Source organism: Podarcis filfolensis, assembly GCF_964270895.1.
Source record: "Podarcis filfolensis genome assembly, chromosome: Z".
In the NCBI taxonomy this organism is placed as follows: domain Eukaryota; kingdom Metazoa; phylum Chordata; class Lepidosauria; order Squamata; family Lacertidae; genus Podarcis; species Podarcis filfolensis.
The window spans coordinates 33,375,477-33,396,048 of NC_139617.1; the positions used below are offsets into that span (position 1 = coordinate 33,375,477).

The 20,572-nt window shown below is 45.6% G+C and overlaps 1 protein-coding gene across 1 annotated transcript in view; it reads left to right on the top strand.

Annotated features, from left to right (window-relative positions):
• SARDH (sarcosine dehydrogenase) overlaps positions 1-20,572 on the top strand; it is a 47,990-nt gene that overhangs the window by 10,093 nt on the left and 17,325 nt on the right. Inside the window, exons 8-16 of the mRNA XM_083596324.1 lie at positions 505-609; positions 1,347-1,476; positions 8,490-8,576; positions 9,504-9,594; positions 15,559-15,700; positions 16,906-16,989; positions 17,552-17,665; positions 18,397-18,535; positions 19,848-19,961. Coding sequence (XP_083452450.1) covers positions 505-609; positions 1,347-1,476; positions 8,490-8,576; positions 9,504-9,594; positions 15,559-15,700; positions 16,906-16,989; positions 17,552-17,665; positions 18,397-18,535; positions 19,848-19,961 — 1,006 coding nt within the window. The remainder of the gene's footprint in view (positions 1-504; positions 610-1,346; positions 1,477-8,489; positions 8,577-9,503; positions 9,595-15,558; positions 15,701-16,905; positions 16,990-17,551; positions 17,666-18,396; positions 18,536-19,847; positions 19,962-20,572) is intronic.

Here is a 20,572-nt window from a genome sequence, read left to right on the forward strand (position 1 = left end):
GCCATAGCCAAGCATCCTCACTACAAAACTAACAATATACATACAGTGCTTCTGTTGAAATCAGACAGCACCTATGATTCTGATATTTCATCACCCGTTGAAAGCATTCCCCCCCAACTGATTTAAGGTAATTAATTTAATTCATTGATGGCTGTTTGGTCTGCATTTTATGATTTTATAATTTTACAAAGTTGCGATTTTGCTGTACATTGCCATAATGTGTATTGTCATTTATAAACAATCTATAAATCAATCAATCCAGGAGCAGGGGAAAAAAATACATTCTGCTAACAGAGCTCTTAAAATCACAGTAGGCCTTGAAATGATTGTAAAGCACCCAGGAAAATAAAAATAAAAAAGGTTGGGCACCAGGTGACTAAGGTACACAGTTAAAAACAAACAAACAAGCAAGCAAACAAACAAACAAACACTGTGTGTGTGTATATGTGAACATGCTGTGTCTTCCCCCAGATTTGTTAGTTTTTCCTCTTTGGGTATTTTTAGAACATGCCAAATGTTCGAGATCATGACACCTCCGTGTATCTGCGTCTCCAAGGCGATGCCCTTTCTGTGGGCGGATATGAGTCAAATCCCATCTTCTGGGAGGAGGTGAGTGGTGTTCATAAGGAATTTTAAAAAGCACAGCACTGCATGAGGCTGGGAAGAGAGAAGTGTGTGTGTGTGTGTGTGTGTGTGTGTGTGTGTGTGTGTGTGTGTTGAACAAGGTGCTTAAAACACTACATTTTACAAGCCCAGACGACTTTGAAATCAGAGATGTTTCTGGAGGATTTTAAAGGCACCACCTTGGTCTACCTTGAAGAGGTGTCGTTAAAATTCCAGGGCTTGCACAAAGTACCGTACCTGCTGGCGTGTGAACCAGTCCCTGCTTAAGAAAGCTGTGTGTGAAATCTTGCACAGATATTGGAGCCCCTCCTTGAGGTGGAGAAAGGGATTGCAGCACTGTCATCTGTGATGGGCAGGCAGTGGACCTGGTATGAATAAGAACATAAGAAGAGCCTTCTGTATCAGGCCAGTGGCCCACCTAGTCCAGCATCCTGTTCGAATGACCAAGTGGGAAACCCACAAGCAGGTTCTGAGCACAAGAGCCCTCTTCCCCTCCAGTGGTTTCCAGCAACTGCCTCTGTTCATGGAGGCAGAGCATAGCAATCATGGCTAGTAGCCCTCAATAGCTCTCTCCTTCCTGAAATGAAGGACATGGGCTTCTGTCTTGACCAAAGCAGGACAGCATTGGACTGGCAATCACAGCTGTCCAATAATGAATCCCCATCTTTGAAAACTTCTTGAGGAGGAAGAATATTTGGAAATGAGTATGCTGGCTCTTTCAGGTGCTGGACAAGTTTGCTTTTGGCCTCTTCGATCTGGATTGGGATGTGTTTACACAGCACATTGAAGGCGCCATCAACCGAGTTCCAGTGCTGGAGAAAACCGGAATCAAATCCACAGTCTGTGGCCCAGGTAAGGATATTCCAGGCCCATAAAAGCATGGCACAGGTTTTAGAGGCAGTCTGCAACCCTAACCCCATTTACCTGAGAAAAAGACCCTTGAATCTAACAGCACTTTATTCTCATTAGTTGTAGTCAGGAGTTGACTGCTAGTTTTGGATAGAAGCAAAAGACCTTCATTGCTCAACCCTCATCTCATTTTAATCAATGGTATATCCAGGTCAGACCCATTTGGTCCACCTAGCTCAATATTGTGGACACTGACTGGCAGTGTCTTTCCAGGGTTTCAGGAAGGGAATTTCTCCTAGCCTTACCAGGAGATGGCAGGGAATGAACCTGGGGCCTTCTTGCAAGCAGGATTCTAGCCCTTGTGGTTTCTGGATAAAGGGCTGGATTAAATAGGAATGCAGAGAGGTGCCTTGTACTGAGTCAAACCATTAGTCTGCCTTGCTCAGTGTTGTCAACACTGACTGGCAGCCGGTCTCTCTGTGGTACCTGCCCAAGCTATCCCAGCCCCACCAGGAAATACTGCAGAGGCTTGAACCTAGGACCTTCCACATGCAAAGCAGATGCTCTACCAGTGAGCCACGACCTTTGAGAGGCAAAAGGCAAGCTGACATTCATTGAAATCCCATATACAAAAGCTGCCCACCCTGGCAGGTGAATCTTATCTTAGCATCCTCTGCTGCAGCTGAGACTAATTTAGGAGGTACAGGACAGGCTGCATGAAGCACATGTGCCCAGCTCTGCCATCTCGCCAACAGGGACTTAAGATGGGACACTTCATTCCATTCTGCATGGTATTCATTGCCTGCAGACCCATTTCCACTTCACTGCAGTATTACCTTCCACCAAAACCAGCATTATTTATGCTGCTGTCTACTGCGGGCAAAATGATGTAACTTTCATAATAACTTATGTCTACTCTGGTGTCATTATTTTATTCCAACACCTCCATTTCAGCGAAAAAGGAAACACTATACAAATAAGAGGAAGGGGGAAAGTGCATTTTATTTGATATAAATAAATAAATAAGTTTTATTTATTACATTTCTATGCCTCCTTTTCCTTCAAGGAGCTCAGGGTAGTTTACATGGTGCGTCCCCCCCCCCCGCCCCATTTTATCCTCACAACAACCCTGTGAGGTAGGTTAGGCTGAGAGAGTGAGCTTCATGACTAAGTGGGGATTCAAACCCAGGTCTCCCAGGTTATAATCCAACACTCTAACCATTGCACCATATCGTTGGCTGGCTGAAAGCAGCAGCAGCAGCAGCAGCACCTAATACCAACCCCATTTGCTGGAATGATTTCTGTTCCAAACATGGGATGAATAAGCAATTTATGCTCCAGTTTCCATTTTTGTTGGAATTTTATGACATCCCTCTCTGCCACCTTTCCACCTGGGGCATCTTCCTCCCTCGGTCTCCTGGAGAGGCTGGGCCAGGGAGTGAGAAAAGAAGTTAAAGCTTCCTAGCTTTAACTAGGGAATAGGACTGGAAGGGTTTAAATGACTGTTGCCCTTGGCTAGGAGTTAGGTAAAAGAAAAAGCTGATTTCAAAACTCAGAGAGTGGTGACAAAAGGGGGAGAGAGGTTCTCAGAGTAGAAGAATGTCACGATTGCTAGTCCTAAAGGTGGCACCAGAGTTCTGTTTTCTTGGCAGCCAAATTAGCTAGAGAAAGTGGAGATAGTTGCCAGGCTACATTAGTCAGGCGGCATTTGCCTGGAACTCTTATTTATATACAGTTTGCTATCCATTTTCATAAACCAAACCAAACAGGATCTTGAACCAAAGAGTTTGCAGTCTAATGGGGAGAAGGAAGACTTCTATCACACCAACACTATCCATCTAATGCACTGTGATATATCATTAAGCAATCAAGAGTTCTGTAGTTTGTTAATAATAATAATAATAATAAAATGTATTACTTGTACCCCGCCCATCTGGCTTGGTTTCCCCAGCCACTCTGGGAAGCTTCCAACAAGGATTAAAAATATATCAAATGTCACACATTAAAAACTTCCCTGAATAGGGCTGCCTTCAGATGTCTTCTAAATGTCAGGTAGTTGTTTATCTCTTTGACATCTGATGGGAGGGTGTTCCTCAGGGCGGGCGCCACTACTAAGAAGGCCCTCTGCCTGGTTCCCTGTAGCTTTGCTTCTCGCAGTGAGGGAACCACCAGAAGGCCCTCAGCAATGGACCTCAGTGTCCGGGCAGAACAATGGGGGTGGAGACACTCCTTCAGGTATACTGGACCGAGGCCATTTAGGGCTTTAAAGGTCAGCACCAACACTTTGAACTGTGCTTAGAGTTGCTAGGAGACTCCTATTATCTTCAGAGAGCTAAAATTCTCAGAATGACTTAACAACCCCTCTTCACAGGAAACTCTGGGAACTATTGCTCTGTGAGGGGAGTTGGGGCTGCCCAAGCACCCTTAATGAATGGCAGTTCCTAGAATTCTTCTGGGGAAGCCACGGCCATTTAATGTAGTACTGTAGTGCTTTACATGTATGCTGTGAATATGGCCATAATTGTTCAGTAGTGGTAGGGTGTAAGATTCCTAGCAAATTTCAGAAGCCTGCTCTTGGATCTTACAACCATCCAAGCTGGTGGCCACCATTGCTCTGGTGGGACTGAATTCCATAGTTTAACTATGTGGTGCATGAAAAATGTTGTTGCTGTTGCTGCTGCTGCTGTTCTTTCTTTAGTCTGCAAACAATGTATAAATTTCAATTTTAAAAAATTGTTTTGACATTTGATTTCCACTGAAATTTACATAAATGGTTGTGTAGGGTATGTAAATACCAGTGTAAGCTGCATAAGGATACAAGTGGCACTGTGGACTTGCCAAGGACTTGCCAATCAGAAGGTCAGTGGTTCGAATCCCCACGATGGGGTGAGCTCCTGTTGCTCAGTCCCTGCTCCTGCCAACCTAGCAGTTCGAAAGCACATCAAAGTGCAAGTAGATAAATAGGTACCGTTCCGGCGGCTTAGTCACATGACCCGGAAGCTGTACGCCGGCTCCCTCGGCCAATAAAGCGAGATGAGCACCACAACCCCAGAGTCGGCCACAACTGGACCTAATGGTCAGGGGTCCCTTTACCTTTACCTTTAAGCTGCATAACTCACGTTAAATTGCAGACAGAGAGACAGATAATGGAGCATTTGGCAGTTGCTGAGCTGCAGGGGAATGGAAACAGTGCTGATGGTGACAGGTGACTGATCAGAACAGCAATCGCTACCTTCGTAACATATGGATGTTGGTGATCTGATACTAAGTAAAAGCGAAACTAAAGAAGTGCCATGGTCAGATCACTTTCTGGTGCAACTGGACTTCTCCACGACCCTTCCCCTCTGCAGGGAGGTGGGACCAATTTGGATGGTCCGCCCCTGCCACTTAATGGATCCAAATGGTTTCCAGAGAGTGGTAGGGGATGCTTTATCCCATTTTTAAAATTTTTTTATTCAAAATTATAACAAGACATATTATCCAAAAACATATCATCCTTGTCCCCCCCCATTTTTCCTCCCTCCCCCCCTCCCACACAACCCCCCCACCCCCCCGACTTCCCTCAGTTCCAGTCTTTGGTTTCTCTAAGAATGCTGTTTTCTGCATGTTACAAACTTGTATAGATCCTCAAACTATTTAGCTGATTATTATCAATAAAAGGTTTGTGAATGTTTATTCAAAACCTGCCAAGGAGTCCAGTTCACTTTGTTGCGTCTTCAGATACTTTGTAAAGGGTTCTCATTCATCCTTAAAGTCACAGTTATCCTTGTCCCGTAGCTTATATGTCAGTTTTGCCAGTTCTGCATAGTCCAGCAATTTTTCTTGCCATGATTCTTTAGTTGGGGTTTCTTCAGTCTTCCATCCTTGTGCTACCAGAACTCTCGCGGCCGTTGTCGCATACATGAAGATGTTTTTCAACTTTTTTGGCAGGTCTTTCCCTACAATCCCCAACAAAAATGCCTCGGGTTTTTTAACAAATGTTAAATGGAACATTTTCTTCAATTCGTTGTATATCATTTCCCAAATTTTTTTAATTACCTTACAATCCCACCACATATGATAAAATGTCCCCTCCTTTTCCTTACACTTCCAACATATATTTGAACTAGTTTTGCTTTATCCCATATTGATGGCCTTTCAGCTGATTCCCTGGTGGCCCACTGTAATGTGGAGTTAACCAGGACTATTGACTGTTTGGCTCCAAAGTGCCCTCTCCGATTGCATGGAGCCCGGACAGCCTCATGGTTTTCCATGGATCTGAGGGCAATGAAACAATCGCTGAGATGGTTAGAGCACCAGTGGCGGATAACTCATTCCGAAGCTGACCGGACACGGGTTAGAGCTCAATGTCAAGCCTACCAAGTGGTGGTAGCGACGGCGAAGAAGACTTTCTTCACCGCCTCTATTGCATCTTGTAACAACAACAACAACAACAACAACAACAACAACAACTTATTATTTATACCCTGCCCCTCAGCCACGCTGGGTGGCTTCCAGGTCAGTGGGAATAATTTTATTTATTTATTATTATTATTATTATTATTATTATTATTATTATTATTATTATTATCATATCCCACCATTTGCTCCCCAAGGAGCTCAAAGAGGTGCACATGTTTCTCGTCCTCATTTAATCCCCACAATGACCCTTTGAGGTAGGTCAGGCTGAGAGGCAGCAACTGGCTCCCAAGGTCATAGCCAGTGAGCCTCATGGCCAAGTGGGGGATTTGAATCCGTGGTCTCTGACTGGTCCTAGTCCAACACTCTAACCACTGCACCACACTGACTCTTTTGATGAAGGGTGGTATATAATTATGACTGATGATGACAATGATGATGATTATATTTAGGTACATTAAACAGATTGTGGGAAGAGAAAGGGAGCTTGGCTGAACTCTTCGGGGATTGAACTGCAGCATTTCAGGGCACTGCTATGATACATATTTAATTTCATAAAAATTATGTATGACTTGTTTGTTAAAAATCAAACATCAAAGCAGTTTACACAAGGAGTAAATTGATGAAAGCAGTTAAAAACATCCCTATGAAACATTGAAAAAAATTAAAATCAGCAATGAGCTAAAACCAGATTAAACCACATGCAAACATTTTACATATCTGAGTAGGCTTGCCTAAGCAAAATATGTTTTTAGCAGGTGCCGAAAAGAGTGCATTGAAGGTCAACAAGCAGGGAGTTCCATGGTGTGGTTGCTTTCACATAACACCCTCCCCCCAAAAAAGAAACATGTGCAAAAGAATGTGTAGAAATTCCCTCTTTACTGACTCTTCTACCCCTACCCCCACAAACTGAACACCAAAACAGGGGAACGACACATCAGGGGCCTTTATTTAATTTGAAATATTTATCCCTTTCTATCTCTCTCTCCACCAACCACCCCATATCTTGTTGACACTGATGAAACTTTGACAGCAGAAATCGGTTCAGCTTTTTACTAATATATAAAATACCTCTCTTTCCCCTGATGATAATAATAAAAAAATAAATATCAGCTACAGGGAGAATACACGATGGTAATTTATTGGAATGTGTGGGCTGGAAGTGAGAGAAAGATGACTGTTATATATTTATATATATAAAGTAATCATTTTGAAGCCAGGAATAGCCCCTTAAGTATTTTCAGCTCAATTAGGGTAGTTTTGAGAGAACTGTTCTTAAGGAGGATGCTGCTTCTTCAGTGCTCTGATTCACCTTCCACAATTTTGGAAATAATTGGAGTGCATGAAAGGATGACTAAGAACAGGGAAGGCCAATGGCAATTTTGCTGGCAGAGGGCAAAAAGCCAATGACTTCTCTTCCCTGGGTTCTTCTTAAACCTTGTTGAAATGAGTGCTGACCCAGTTGCCAATCATATTATTTCAGGGCCAGCCTAGGACACTGGTGAACCTCAGGTCAGTGGGAATATTTGGCCCCAAAGCCTTTCATAGAATCTTGGAATTGTAGGGTTGGGAGGGACCCCAAGGATCATGCAGTCCAGCTCCCTGCACCACAAGAACCAAAGTTCAAGAATCGCTGACAGGTGGCCACCCACCCTTTGCTTAAAGGTAAAGGTAAAGGGACCCCTGACCGTTAGGTCCAGTCGAGACCAACTCTGGGGTTGCGGCGCTCATCTCGCTTTATTGGCCGAGGGAGCCGGCGTACAGCTTCCAGGTCATGTGGCCAGCATGACTAAGCCGCTTCTGGCGAACCAGAGCAGCGCACGGAAATGCCGTTTACCTTCCCGCCGGAGCGGTGCCTATTTGTCTACTTGCACTTTGACGTGCTTTCGAACTGCTAGGTTGGCAGGAGCAGGGACCGAGCAATGGGAGCTCACCCTGTCGTGGGGATTCGAACTGCCGACCTTCTGATCGGCAAGTCCTAGGCTCTGTGGTTTAACCCACAGCGCCACCCGCCTCTCACCCTTTGCTTACAAGCCTCCAATGAAGGAGATAGTCAAGCACCTTTCAAAGGAGTCCGTTCCACTGTTACCATCAGGATGTTCTTTCTAATGCTTCACCATTTGGCCTGACAGCCCGTTTCTCCTAAGTCACACCCAGTTGCTCCATACCAGATGTCAAGTGAGCTCCTGAAGTTCCTTGACTGAGGTGCGCTGCCCTGTCTACCAGCTGATGGGTGGGAACAGCACATCTTGCTTCAGAAACATCAAGCAGTTTCATAGTAGCCTGCTTTTGGTATAGCAGGCGTGTTAAAATTTTGGTTACACCAAGAGCTTTGAATGTGTTATTGATGTAACTGCCCCCTCCCTGCTTTTTGTCTATGCTTTAATGTTTTTAACCTGTCTTCTGTGGGGATTGCAATTATTTTGTTAAAAATGAAGAACAGGCTGCTAAATCACAGCAGTGGCCCATCTAGTCCAGCATCCTGTTCTCGCAGAAGCCAAGAGGCCTGTGAGAAGCCATAAAGCAGGGCCTAAGCACAACAGCTCTTGTTGCTCCTGTGGTTCCCAGAAACTGGTAGTTCAGCAGTCTGTGTTTCATTATTTCCCCCTGTGATTTAGAGTCATTCACTGCTGACCACAAGCCTCTCATGGGGGAAGCGCCAGAAGTCCGAGGCTTCTTTCTGGGCTGTGGCTTCAACAGCGCTGGTAAGAGACAAACTTTCTCTTCTACATAAGTATGATCTACAATTATTATTACTACCGCTATTTATTAAATTTATATACAGACATCTCCTCACTTGCACCTGAACTTTTGCACCACTATGCGCACACACGGTGCTGGGAACCTGGAAGTGGCAGGGGAGAGATGGAAAGTCTGTGGCTCACAAGGTGACCCTTCCCAGAGCCTGAGCAGTGCAGAGGCTAGCCCCCTGGACAGTTCCAGCCGTGGCTTAGGCTGGAGAGTTCCACAGGATGTTGCTTCAGCAGCCGTCATCTTCAGACTGAGCCTTCAATAGGAGCTGCAGCGCTGTCTTCAGCAGCACTCTGGACAGCTGCTTGCAGAGCTTAGGCTGGAGAGGCCATCAAACTGCCAATGGTGTTTCAGCAGCAGTCATCCCCAGACATTCTGCTCCATCTGGAGAGGCATTAGCACTGTGTGCTCATCTTGCACGAATGCCTCTGATTCGCCATGTACTTCTCTGGTAGGCACTGAGGGCAGTTCTCCCTTCAGTTCTGAATCCTTGGCTGCATCTCTTGAGGACTCTGACCCCAGATTCATCACAGCTTGGGCCTCCAACACATAAGCACAGAGCTATCTACCTATAATTGGTAGGCTGGTGTGGCCTGGCTTGCCCAACTTAGTTCTACTTAGAGCACACCTTTTGAAATGAATGAACCTAAATGATTCATGACTATTAACTGCAGGGGGTTCCCTCTGAATATAGTGCTTGCTTTGGATACAACCCATAATATTTGACCCTTTTTGTTGCCCTCAGGAATCCAGGAGTAATTTGAGGAGAGTAAAGCCATCAGATCCTGCCCTCCTGAGTCGCATCTCAGCTCAGGAATTAGTTTTCTGTACCAGAACTGAGCTCGTAGTCTTTCCACAATTTTGCTCTTTGCTCCCTCCAGGAATGATGCTCGGAGGTGGCTGTGGGAAGGAGCTGGCCCACTGGATCATCCATGGGTATCCTGAAAAGGACATGTACGGTTATGACATTAGGTGAGCACCTTCCTGCTCTGGCCCCGTAGAGAATCTGCCTTGAATACAGAAGGTTCCAGGTTCAATTCCCCAGTGAGGCTGAGGGTGTATCCTTGTCTGAAACCCTGTTTAAAAAGGTTGCTGAGGCTGCCAGCTTCAGTGTGAAGGGAGCACAAAGTGCTGGATGGAGTTGATGATAAATGCTGCCTGTGTCCTGGCAGGGGGGTTCCAGTGAGGAGGCAGCACATGGCAGAGAAACCCCCAGCCAGCATATAGAGTCCTGAGCTTGGGGAAGCAATGGTATGATTCAGAAGCTTCTTGCATCCTTGTTCTTCTGAGCCCTTTACCCAGGACTATGAAGACTGGAACCTTTTTTTCTAGGGTAAGGACTAAGGACCATAGCTCAGTGGCAGAGTATCTGCTTTGCGTGAAAAGGTTCAGTCTCCAGGAATGGCTCCTGTCTTGAAATGCTAGAGAGCCACTTCAAGTCAGTGCAGGCAATATTGAGCTAGGTAGACTAATGGTCTTTTTCAGAATAAGGCAGTTTTCATAGACTAATGTATGAAGATGGGCCAACAGCCAGGCATAGTGTCCTAACTGCATATAGAAAGTTCTGGTTTCTGCCCTGGTAGGGGTGGGAATATTCTCCGTCTGCATTGCAGGGGGGTTGCATGAGACTAGGTGACCCTTGGGGTCCCTTCCAACTCTACAACTCTACACTGCCAGTCAGTGTGGACAAAACTGAGCTAGATCAGAGGCGTCTTTCCCATAGGGCTTAGTGGCTCATTGCGCCAGGGTGCCAGCCTCTCAGGGGCGCTCCAGCGAGTGGGGGAGCTGCACGGCTTTGCCGGTGGCCTCCCCAGCTGCGCCCTGCCAACCATCTTTCCTTCTTACCCTCCTCGGCCTGCCCCCCTCTGCGGACGAGCGCATTGGTGCTGCTACTGCTGCTTGTGCTGCTCCCACAAGCACTCTGCGGTGACAGCGTGGGCTGGGGCGGATGAGGAGCTGCTTCTCGACTCTGAAGCGGCGGCTGAGGATGGGCTGCCGCCTCCTCTCCCTCAGCTGCAGGAATCCCCTCAGCCGCTGCCTGCTGAGCTGCTGTCGTCTGAGGGAGTGGTGGGAGCGGTGGTGGCAGGTGTGGCTCCCAAGGGGCCTTCTCCACGTCACCGGTGCCCACCGCACCACCACCACTCCCCAGGGCACAGGTGGCGGCGTGGCAACCACCTCCTACTGCTCGGGCTGCTGGGCAGCAGCGAGAGCGCCCGCAGCAGGGGCTGTCGTTGTCAGGCAGTGGAGGAGGCGCCCCAGAACCTCACAAGCGAGCTCAGGGTTCCAGCGGTCTGGCCAGCCGTGCTGCGGCCACCACATTGGCAGCGTCTTCTGTGGGCGGTGGCTCCTGGGGCTATGAGGTGGTCTGCAAGTTGGGCCCCGAGTTCTAAATTCTGGGAAAGGGAGGGGGTGCTGGAGGGATCTTTGTGCCACAGTGCCAGATGTGCTTAAGACTGCCCTGAGCTAGATGGTCCAGTGGTTTTTTCCTAGGTTATGACAGTCTTCCCAATGAGACTCTTTTCCTGCCAGCTTTGTAGTCTTTCCAGTGCAATGTGGAACCTTTTCTGTTCACGTAGGCCAGCAGGGGGAAAACTTTGGCCCTCTAGCTGCTGCTGAACTACAACTCCCATTGTCCATTGGCTATGCTTGCTAGGGGCTGGTGAGAGTTGTGGTTCAGCAACATCTGGAGCGACAGATGTTTTATAAAACCTTGGCCTCCATTTTGTAAAAATCTATCTTTAATGCTGGGGTGTGTGTTGAGGTCTGTTGTGTTGCATTTAGGTAACTTAATGCTTGTTAGTTAGAGTAGACCCACTGAAGTGGGTGGACATGACCAAAGTAGCTCTGATGGAGTCTCCTGTTGGTAGAACTTGGTTGAATACAATGCTTTACATTTGTCTTTCAATTTTATTTTTTTTGTACTTTACTCACTGTTAAGTTTTACCAAGAGTTACACATTTTAGGGCAATATTTTATTTATTTTTACTTGTTACACTTATAAACCACCTTTTTCTTCCAAGGAGCTTAAGGTGATGTGCATGGTTCTCCTCCTTCACATTTAATCCTCACAACAACCCTGTGAGGTAGGTTAAGCTAAGAGACAGTGACTGGTCCAAGGTCATGGCTTCATGGCTGAGTAGAGATTCGAACCCTGGTCTCCCAGGCCATAGTTCAGTGCTCTAACCTTTACACCACATTGTAGGAGCCTGAAAGCGGGGTTGCTGTGTAGGATTTTCTCACCCTGCATTGCAAAGCAGTGTGGATTGCCAGCAGCCGGTGGGTTCCGTCACAAACGCAGGCCTGTTCCACAGATGTTTCTGTCTTTCGAATGGCTGGGAATTGATGGCTCTTAATAGTCGTCATTAATTTCTTTGTCAGTTTGATCTCATTGCCTTATTCTGCTTCTGTGTGATCACCGGGAGTCGGATGCAAGTTGAAATTATAGCTATGCAGTAATTATATCTATTTGGGCAGCCTTCCATACCCCATTGCCCTCCAGAGGTTTTGGACTACAGCAGGCTGACAGGCTGATCCTGATTATTATTATTATTATTATTTAATAGATTTATATATCACCCTTCATCAAAAAATCTCAGGGAACTGTAGTTCTGGAGCGCATCAGGTTGGAGAAGCTAGCTCTACAGAGCCCAGAGTGGAATACATAGTCCACTTCTCACCCACTCGCATCAAATCTAGCTTGGTACTGTCGGCACTGACTGGCAGCAGCTCTCCAGTAATTTGGGCGTTTAGTGTGGATGCCCCTATGGAAGCAGGGGCAACCACACTTTCTGGAAACAACTGAATATATTTTTGTTCTGACAGGCTTTGCCAGCTGGATAGATGGGTCTTTACTTTGAGTGGCCACTTGCTAGGGTTTTGGTCCTGTTTCAAATGTATTTTATGATTCTTGGTGTTTTTAACAATTTCTAATTATCTTATGTTTGCTTAGGAGGCCATTAATAAATCCATGGTAAAATAGATCTAAAATAAAATTTCAGTCAGGGGTATAACCTGGGGACATATACCTGGGGGATTCCAGGATTGAACATCTGACTTTCTGCATGCTCTTACCCTTTAAAAAAACACATCCCAAACAGCCTATTTTTCAGAGTTCTGAATGGTTCCACGGCCAAACAGCTCTTACCATTACAAAGTTCTTCCTGAGGTTTTATTGGAATCTCTTTTCGTGCCATTTGAATCCATTGGTTTTGATTCTGCTCTCTGGAACAGCAGAAAACAAGGTTGCTCCATCTTCCATGGGACAGTCCTTCACAAATATTTGAAGATGGCTATCATATCTCTACTCAAAATAAATTTAAAAAATTGTCCAGTAGCACCTTGTTGTTGTTTAGTTGTTTAGTCGTGTCCGATTCTTCGTGACCCCATGCACTCTTCTTCAGATACTTTTGCACAAGAAAGCTTATACCCGAACAAACTTAGTTAGTCTCTAAGGTGCTACTGGAGAATTTTTTAATTTATTTCGACTACGTCAAACCAACATAGCTACCTACCTGGATCTATATCTCTACTCACTCTCTTCTTCTCCATGCTAAACATAGCCAACTCCCTCAACTGTTCCTCATAAGGCTTGGTTTCCACACCCTTTATCATCTTGCTTCCAGCTTGTCAACATCCTTCTTAAATTGTGGTGCCCAGAACTGGACACAGGACTCCAGAATAGAGTGGAACTATTAGAATAGAATGAAACTAAGTAACGTGCCCCTTGACCTGGACACTATACTTCTGCTGATGCAGCCTAGAATTACATTAGCTTCTTTTGCTGATGCATCACACTGCTGACTCGTGCTAAGCTTGTGGTCTTAATGAAAGCTGCTTTATACTGAGTCAGACAGTTGGAGGGGAGTACTACTGATGGCTACTAGCCATGATGGCTATGCTCTGCCTCACATTGCTTCTGAATCCCAGTTGCTGGAAACCACAGGAGGGGAGAGAGCTCTTGGGCTTGGGTCCTGCTTGCTAGTTTTCCACAATGGGCATCTGGTTGGCCACTGTGAGAACAAGAGGCTGGGTTAGATAGACCACTGGCCTCATTCAACAGGGTCTTCTTAGGTTCTTATTGTCCCTGCATCTCATTGTTGTCTGCACTGACTTGAAGACACTCTTCAGGGTTCTGGACAAGAAGTCTTTCTTAGCCCTACCTGGAGATGCTATCAAGGATTGAACCTGGGACCTTCTGCATGCAAAGCAGCTGCTCTTCCACTGAACTATGACTAAGTGGTACAGAGGCCAGCATTGGAACAATGTATATAAGTGAAGCTGGTAGCCAGGCAGACAGTGAGTTCAAGAGCTGGAAACTGGAAGACCTGACTCTACCATGATGCTGCAGCCTGTAATGTCTGTCTCTGCCTTCAAGCAAGCAAGTGTCTCGTACCCTCCTACCTCCAGATGAAGAGAGTGGTGTCAGCGTCACTCAAAACATAATTTATTTTAATGGTGTGCTGTTCCGAAGCAGAGGAAATGGCATGTTCTCAAACAGCAGACACAGAAGCACCTCTGTGTCAAAACCTGCCAACAGCCTCCTTTGTTGCAATGTACTCTTGGATTCTGCAATGGAAGAGCATCTTAGCACCAAAAGTGGTGTGAGGATAAGCATGCCTGTCATCATTAGCCTCCTCAAGGGAAGCTCAGAATCCTGTTCCTGAATTTATGGCCTTGTTAATCTGCGGAACCCTGCAAATTCTGCAGGGGTTATAAATTAAAAGTATGTATTGGTGGCTGAGGCAAAAGAATGGATAGCACTCCTTGGGGACCCAGATGCAAGGCAAGGCTGGGGAAGGGCTGTAGCTCAGTGATTAGTGAGCCTGCTCTGCATGCAGAAGGCCCCAGCTTCAATCCCTAATGAATGGCATTTCTGAGTTGGTCTGGGGGAAAACTCCATGCCTGAAACTCTGGAGAGTCACTGTCAGTCAGCCTAGACAGTATTGAACTAGATGCACCCAGTGGTCTGACTCCATGTAAGGCAGCTTCCTATGCTATTATTACTAGCTGAATCTTATTGGCTGCCTCCATTTGCCACCAGAGGCACTTTCCCTCATCCTGCCTAATGGTAGGGATGGCCCTGATTGTGCAACTAATGGTTTGCTGATATCTAGATTTGCCTCCCACTTCTGTGCTGCCCCTTATGCTTGGAACCTTTCAACCAGAACACTAAAACCAATCCCCTCCGCACCACCACCACCTCCATCTGCCTTCCTGGAAGTCCAACACCATTGTGGATGGAGATCTTTCTGGGTTCTGAAAGAAATCAGGAAGACCGCCAACTCATGCCTCTAATTTGTCATGGATGCTGCAACACATGATGTAGCGTTCAGAGTGCCAGACTATGATTTGGGAAAGACCAAGATTCAAATCCCCACTCAGCCATGAAGATCATTGGGCATGACCATGGGCCAGTCACTCACTGTCAGCCTAACCTACTTCACAGGGTTGTTGTGAGGATAAAATGGGGGGGGGGGAGAGAACTATGCATGCTACCTTGAGCTCCTTGGAGCAAAGAAGGTGGGCCATAAAAGCAACAACAAAAAATAATCCCTCCATTTTGAATGTACACACCACTAATAATCTTCTTCAGGTATTAGCCAAATGGAGAAGTAAACAGGTTAGACAGAAACAAGATGGGTGTGCTATATTTGCCCCCTCTGTCTCCATTTTCCATGAAAAAACCCCAGTTTGAAACCCCCCAAATTTAGCATTTAAAAATGTGCTGGGAGCATTCGCAGTAGGGTTTCTGGGAGCAGAAATTGCTGGTGTTTGCTTATCCATCCCATGTCCAGATTGGAAACCAATCCACTGAATATAATTGGTATTGGGGGGAAATGAAGGTGGTGACAGCACACTCATCTCTTTATTTCACCATTTGGTCCTCATCTGAAGATAACACTTGGGTCTGTCTCTGAAATGTTCACCTCTCTATAGGAGGTTTCACCACTCCCTTACAAACAACAACCGCTGGATCCGGGAAAGGAGCCATGAATCATATGCAAAAAACTACTCTGTCGTCTTCCCATATGACGAACCTCTGGCTGGGCGCAATATGAGGAAGGACCCCCTCCATGAGGTCAGACCCAAAGCTCATGGAAGAAATTCTGGGTGGACATGGGGGCGTTAGGCACAGAGGCATCCAGGGATGTGGGTAGCTTTTGCTGGAAGACATGTCCTGAAATGGATTGTGTTTGCACGACTCTAGGGTTTGATCTAGAAACCTCATGGATGGTCCAAAGCTGATACTTTATTTTTATTTTATTTTTTAATATTTATTGGGATTTTACAAAAAAATAGAGATTTACAGAATGAAAAAACCACAGAGAAAGGTAAAAAGTGAAAAAAGGAAAGAAAGAAAAATACAAAAATTCACAGAAAAACAAACAAGAAAAAAAATACAAAATACAAAAAACAAATAGTTAAGAAAAAAATTAAAAAACAAATCCATTTTTTTGATATCTTTAAATTCATATGCTTGTTTCCTTGACCTCCTCACACCTCCCCCCTTTGTACTCCCATTTACATAATCAGTTCAGCAAATTCTTACCCTTTTTCATTTATCTTAACTCTATATCATAGCATATTATAACTCAGTATTTTCGTCCATTTATCAGTTCATTTTTTACATATTCTTGTTAACTTTTGTTGCTAATTACCACTTATTGCCAATCCAAACATAAATTTAACATTCATTAATTTTACAATATTTCTGAAGATATACTTTAAATTTCTTCCAGTCTTCCTCCACCGCCTCTTCTCCCAGGTCTCGGATTCTGCCAGTCATTTCCGCCACAAAGCTGATACTTTATTTGAGCAAGCCACCCACCATTGTATACCCTCATGGCCAGAAGGGATGTGGCACAAGTTGTTTTTAGAGAAGAATCCTCTATGTTGCATTACAGGTGTGGTAGCAGTGAAGCTGCTGGACACAACTTAGCTGAGCTTGTGTGATGTTCGGGGGGGGGGGGGGGAGAAAAGCCATCCAACAACTGTGAGGGAAGTGGGTGTTGTCAGTTTGGCAGGGGTCAAAGCCTCAAGCAGGCTTTGTATGGGGAAAATATTTGTGGCGAGAGGCCCCAGGTAGACCCTAACGCTATGGGGGCATTCAGCCTAGAACAACATTAGCTCCAGGAACAGCAAAGAGGAGGCAATAGCATGAGAGTGATCACAGGCTAATTTCATGGCTCCTAGGTCAATGGAATGTTGGGGTTCAGGGTTTTTTTAACACTCTTCTTCCCTCCATCTCCTCCCTCTGCACTCAAATTTTGGTGACCCTCGCAGGAACTTCTGCAGCAAGGTTGTGTATTTCAAGAGAGACATGGTTGGGAGAGGCCAGGCTGGTTCCATCCAAAGAGTGAGGCACCAGTAAGTACAAGATTTAGGGATGTAATACCAAGGAGGAGCATCGTGGAACATCATGTCTCCACATGTGACCTTTGTTCCTCTAGCACTACCATTATGAGGTACCCTAAAGTCTCTTTTGCCTGTTTTCCTGTGCTGCTCTTTGCCCCAGGAGCTTGCAGATTTGCACCAGCCTGTCTCCCCATTAATGTGAGAAGGATGATCTGCATAATGTCCTCCTCACCCCAGTCTTGTCCTAGACCTCCCTCTGACTTTAAATGTATGGGTGTGTGTTTTTCCCCAATCTTGGCCCTTTTGGGGTTTCCAAGGATTGGAAAACCCCAATCCTTGGCATCCAACCCACCAGGGGCAGAATTCCCAGAGAGATGGGTTTGGCTAATTTTGGCTTCTGAAGGCAGCCCTGTTTAGGGAAGTTTTTGATGACTGATGTTTAAATGTATTTTTAATCTCTGTTGGAAGCCGCCCAGAGTGGCTGGGGAAACCCAGCCAGCTGGGCGGGGTACAAATAAATTATTATTATTATTATTATTATTATTATTATTATTATTATTATTATTTATTGCAGGTTTTGGAATATGATTATTATGGCGCTTATGACCAAACCCCACATGCAGACTATGAATACAACCGCTTGCTGTCGGATGAATACACATTTGATTTCCCACCTCACCACAATGTTGTGAGTAGAATGCCCTTGGGGGAGGATGCAGTGGTCCTGTTGCCAAGAGGGGCTTCTAATGGGAGGGGGAGTCTTTAGGTAAGGGGCATTCCCATCTCCACCTGGAGATGCAGTGATTTGAATCTGGGATATTCTGGCAGACGAACTCAGGCTTGCTGGCATCCCTCAGGACTGCACCACAATCAGGCTTTTAAAAAGCCTCCATTGGAGCCAACTGGAGCTTTTTAAAATCCTCTATTGGTGCCAATTGAGGCTTTTTAAAACTTCGTTGCTACAGCAGCATCCTTTATGGGAGGGGGTTTCACAGCTGGCTCTTTGTATAACAGCCTCCAGCACAGCATCTTGGGGGGTGGGGGTGGAAGGGAACCTTTAGCTGTTGAAACATAAAATCAAAAGTGATTCAGGTCTGAGTTCTTTGGGAAGAAAGATGTCTAATAGGTAGTCTGATGAGATGTCACTGCACACAGAAATGAGTTACGGGATGCCAAGCACTGGAAAAGAGCCATTGTCGTGGTGGGTGTAACTTTTGAAGAAAAAAAATAATCCAAGGAATATCTGTTGTTTTTCTTTTTAAGATATAAAAAGCATGAATCACAGGTCCCTTTTTTTCTCTTGTCACCTTGAGGGACTTCTTACATGCCCCTTGATTCTCCCTTTCAACGTGACCAAGCCTGCCTGCCATGTGCCCCCATCACCCCATGGCTCTGTTTTCTTTCCCTCCCCGGTTTTAGATCAGGAACGAATGCTTAACCTGCCGAAATGCCCTGGCGGTGTTCGACATGTCTTACTTTGGGAAATTCTACCTCGTCGGCCCAGAGGCCAAGAGGGCAGCTGACTGGCTGTTTACGGCTGACGTTTCCAAGCCTCCAGGTACCCCCCCCCCCGTCCCCACCATCCCACCCGCTTATTTCCAGCGGTGTTCTGCTGGCGCTGCCAATGTCATCAATGCCTTCTCTTGCATCAGGCACATAATCCCCTCCCAGTTAATGATAACGTTCAGCCAAGGCTTCTGCCAATCAAGCAGGGGAGGTTGCTTTCAAACAAAGGGCTCTGTGCCCGGGAGGAGGTTTGAATACCCCAAAGGACGCAGGCATCTCTTTGAGAGCTGCAGCCTGTGTTGATTTGGCTCTGCTTGTGATGGCTTTAAGAGGGGATTATACGAATTCATGGGAGCACAAGCCTACCAGTGGCAATTGCAGTGGCTGGGATGGCTTCCTCTCTCAGAGGAAGTATGCCTCTTAGCAACTAACTACAGGAGATCACAATCTATTCAGTTCGGGATTCAGGCTTTGACTGAATTTAGCACACAGTCCTATTGGAAATCAAGGCCACCAGGAAAGAAATGTGTGTGTGTGTGCTTTTAAGGGAGATGCATACAAACTTTTACTAATTTTTTCCTCATATTACATCTGCCTTTCACCCCATTTTAAAAGTCCCAGAATCATAGAATTGTACTGTTGGGCATCTAGCGCAACTCCCTGCATCACATAAATCACAGTTAAAGAATCCCCAACAGCTTCTCTTTAAACACCTCCAATGAAGGTGAGTCCACCACCTTCTGAGGGAGTTCATTCTATTATTGAACAGCTGTTACTGTCACAAAGCATTTCCTAATGTTTGGTTGGAATTTCCTTTCTCATCTTTCAAATCCATTTCTGTCTTGTTTCATCTAATTGTTACCTCAGCTAAAAGGAAACTGTTTAGTTATTGAACAATTCAGATAAATCCTAATGGAATTGTTTCCCCTACACCCCCTCTCCCCTAATGGAAGAGCAAAGGCAAGGATCCTTCACTTTGTAGCCTAAGGGTTAATTTTGTTAGTTAGCTAGCCAAGATGGGTACAAGTGGAAGTGTTGCTTAGCAACCAGGAAGGGTGGCATGACATTACTGAGTTAGCACATGCTCTGACTGGCTTTGTAGTTCTGAGGGAGTTTTTTCCCCTCTGTGCGTTTGATTGAATGTCTAAATATATGCTGTGTACAAGGCCAACCTCTCCATTCCTTTCTTCTCACATTAATACCCTGTTTTCATTTGCTTTTCCCAGTAAAGTGTTATCAGGGCTTCTCTCTCTGGATTCCTTCTGAGTTTTAAATGACTTTGCATATGCATACATTCCTGCTTCCAAATGCTGCTTTTATGGAATGATCTGGGGATAAAAAAAGATCTTGGGCTTCTGTTTCAGGAGCAACAGTTTATACCTGCATGCTGAATATGCGTGGGGGAGTCGAAAGCGATCTGACCGTTAGTGCAATAGATCCCGGCACACAGGACTCTGCACTGGCACCTGCCTTTGAAGGTAAAACGGCAATGGCAACAACACTGATCCTTGATCATTTTAAACCAATTAGATGCTGGTTTTTCTTAGCACTCTGTTTGAGTAGAGCTGCAGTTAGATTGGAAGTTGTTATGCACTGAGCTGAATCCTAGAACAATAGGATCCAGGATGCAGCAGTCTGATTGGTCCACAGGAGCCACCCAATCCAGCTCCAGGTGGAAGTGAATCAGCGACCTGATTGGCCTGCAGGAGCAACCAATCAGGCTCCTGGATGAAGTGAATTAGCAACCTGATTGGCCTGCAGGAGCAGCCAATCAGGCTCATGGAGAAAGTGAATCTACAACCTGATTGGCCTACAGGAGCAGCCTGGAATTAGCCAATCACGGGGGCCCCATTGTGTAAATAATGTATATATAGCTAGACGTTTTGGGGAAGGTTTCATTCATTGCTACTACGAGCTGAATAAAGAGCACAACTCCGAGTATATTTCAGAAGTCTTGGTGTGGACAGGAGCTGGGTGGGCAGCTCTTGAAACATTTGGTGGGGTCTGGAGGTGGGCAGGTCCCAGCAATCCAGGGGACATAAGAGCCTGTCTGTTGAATCTCTCTTCTGACAGCTGAGGGGAAACACAG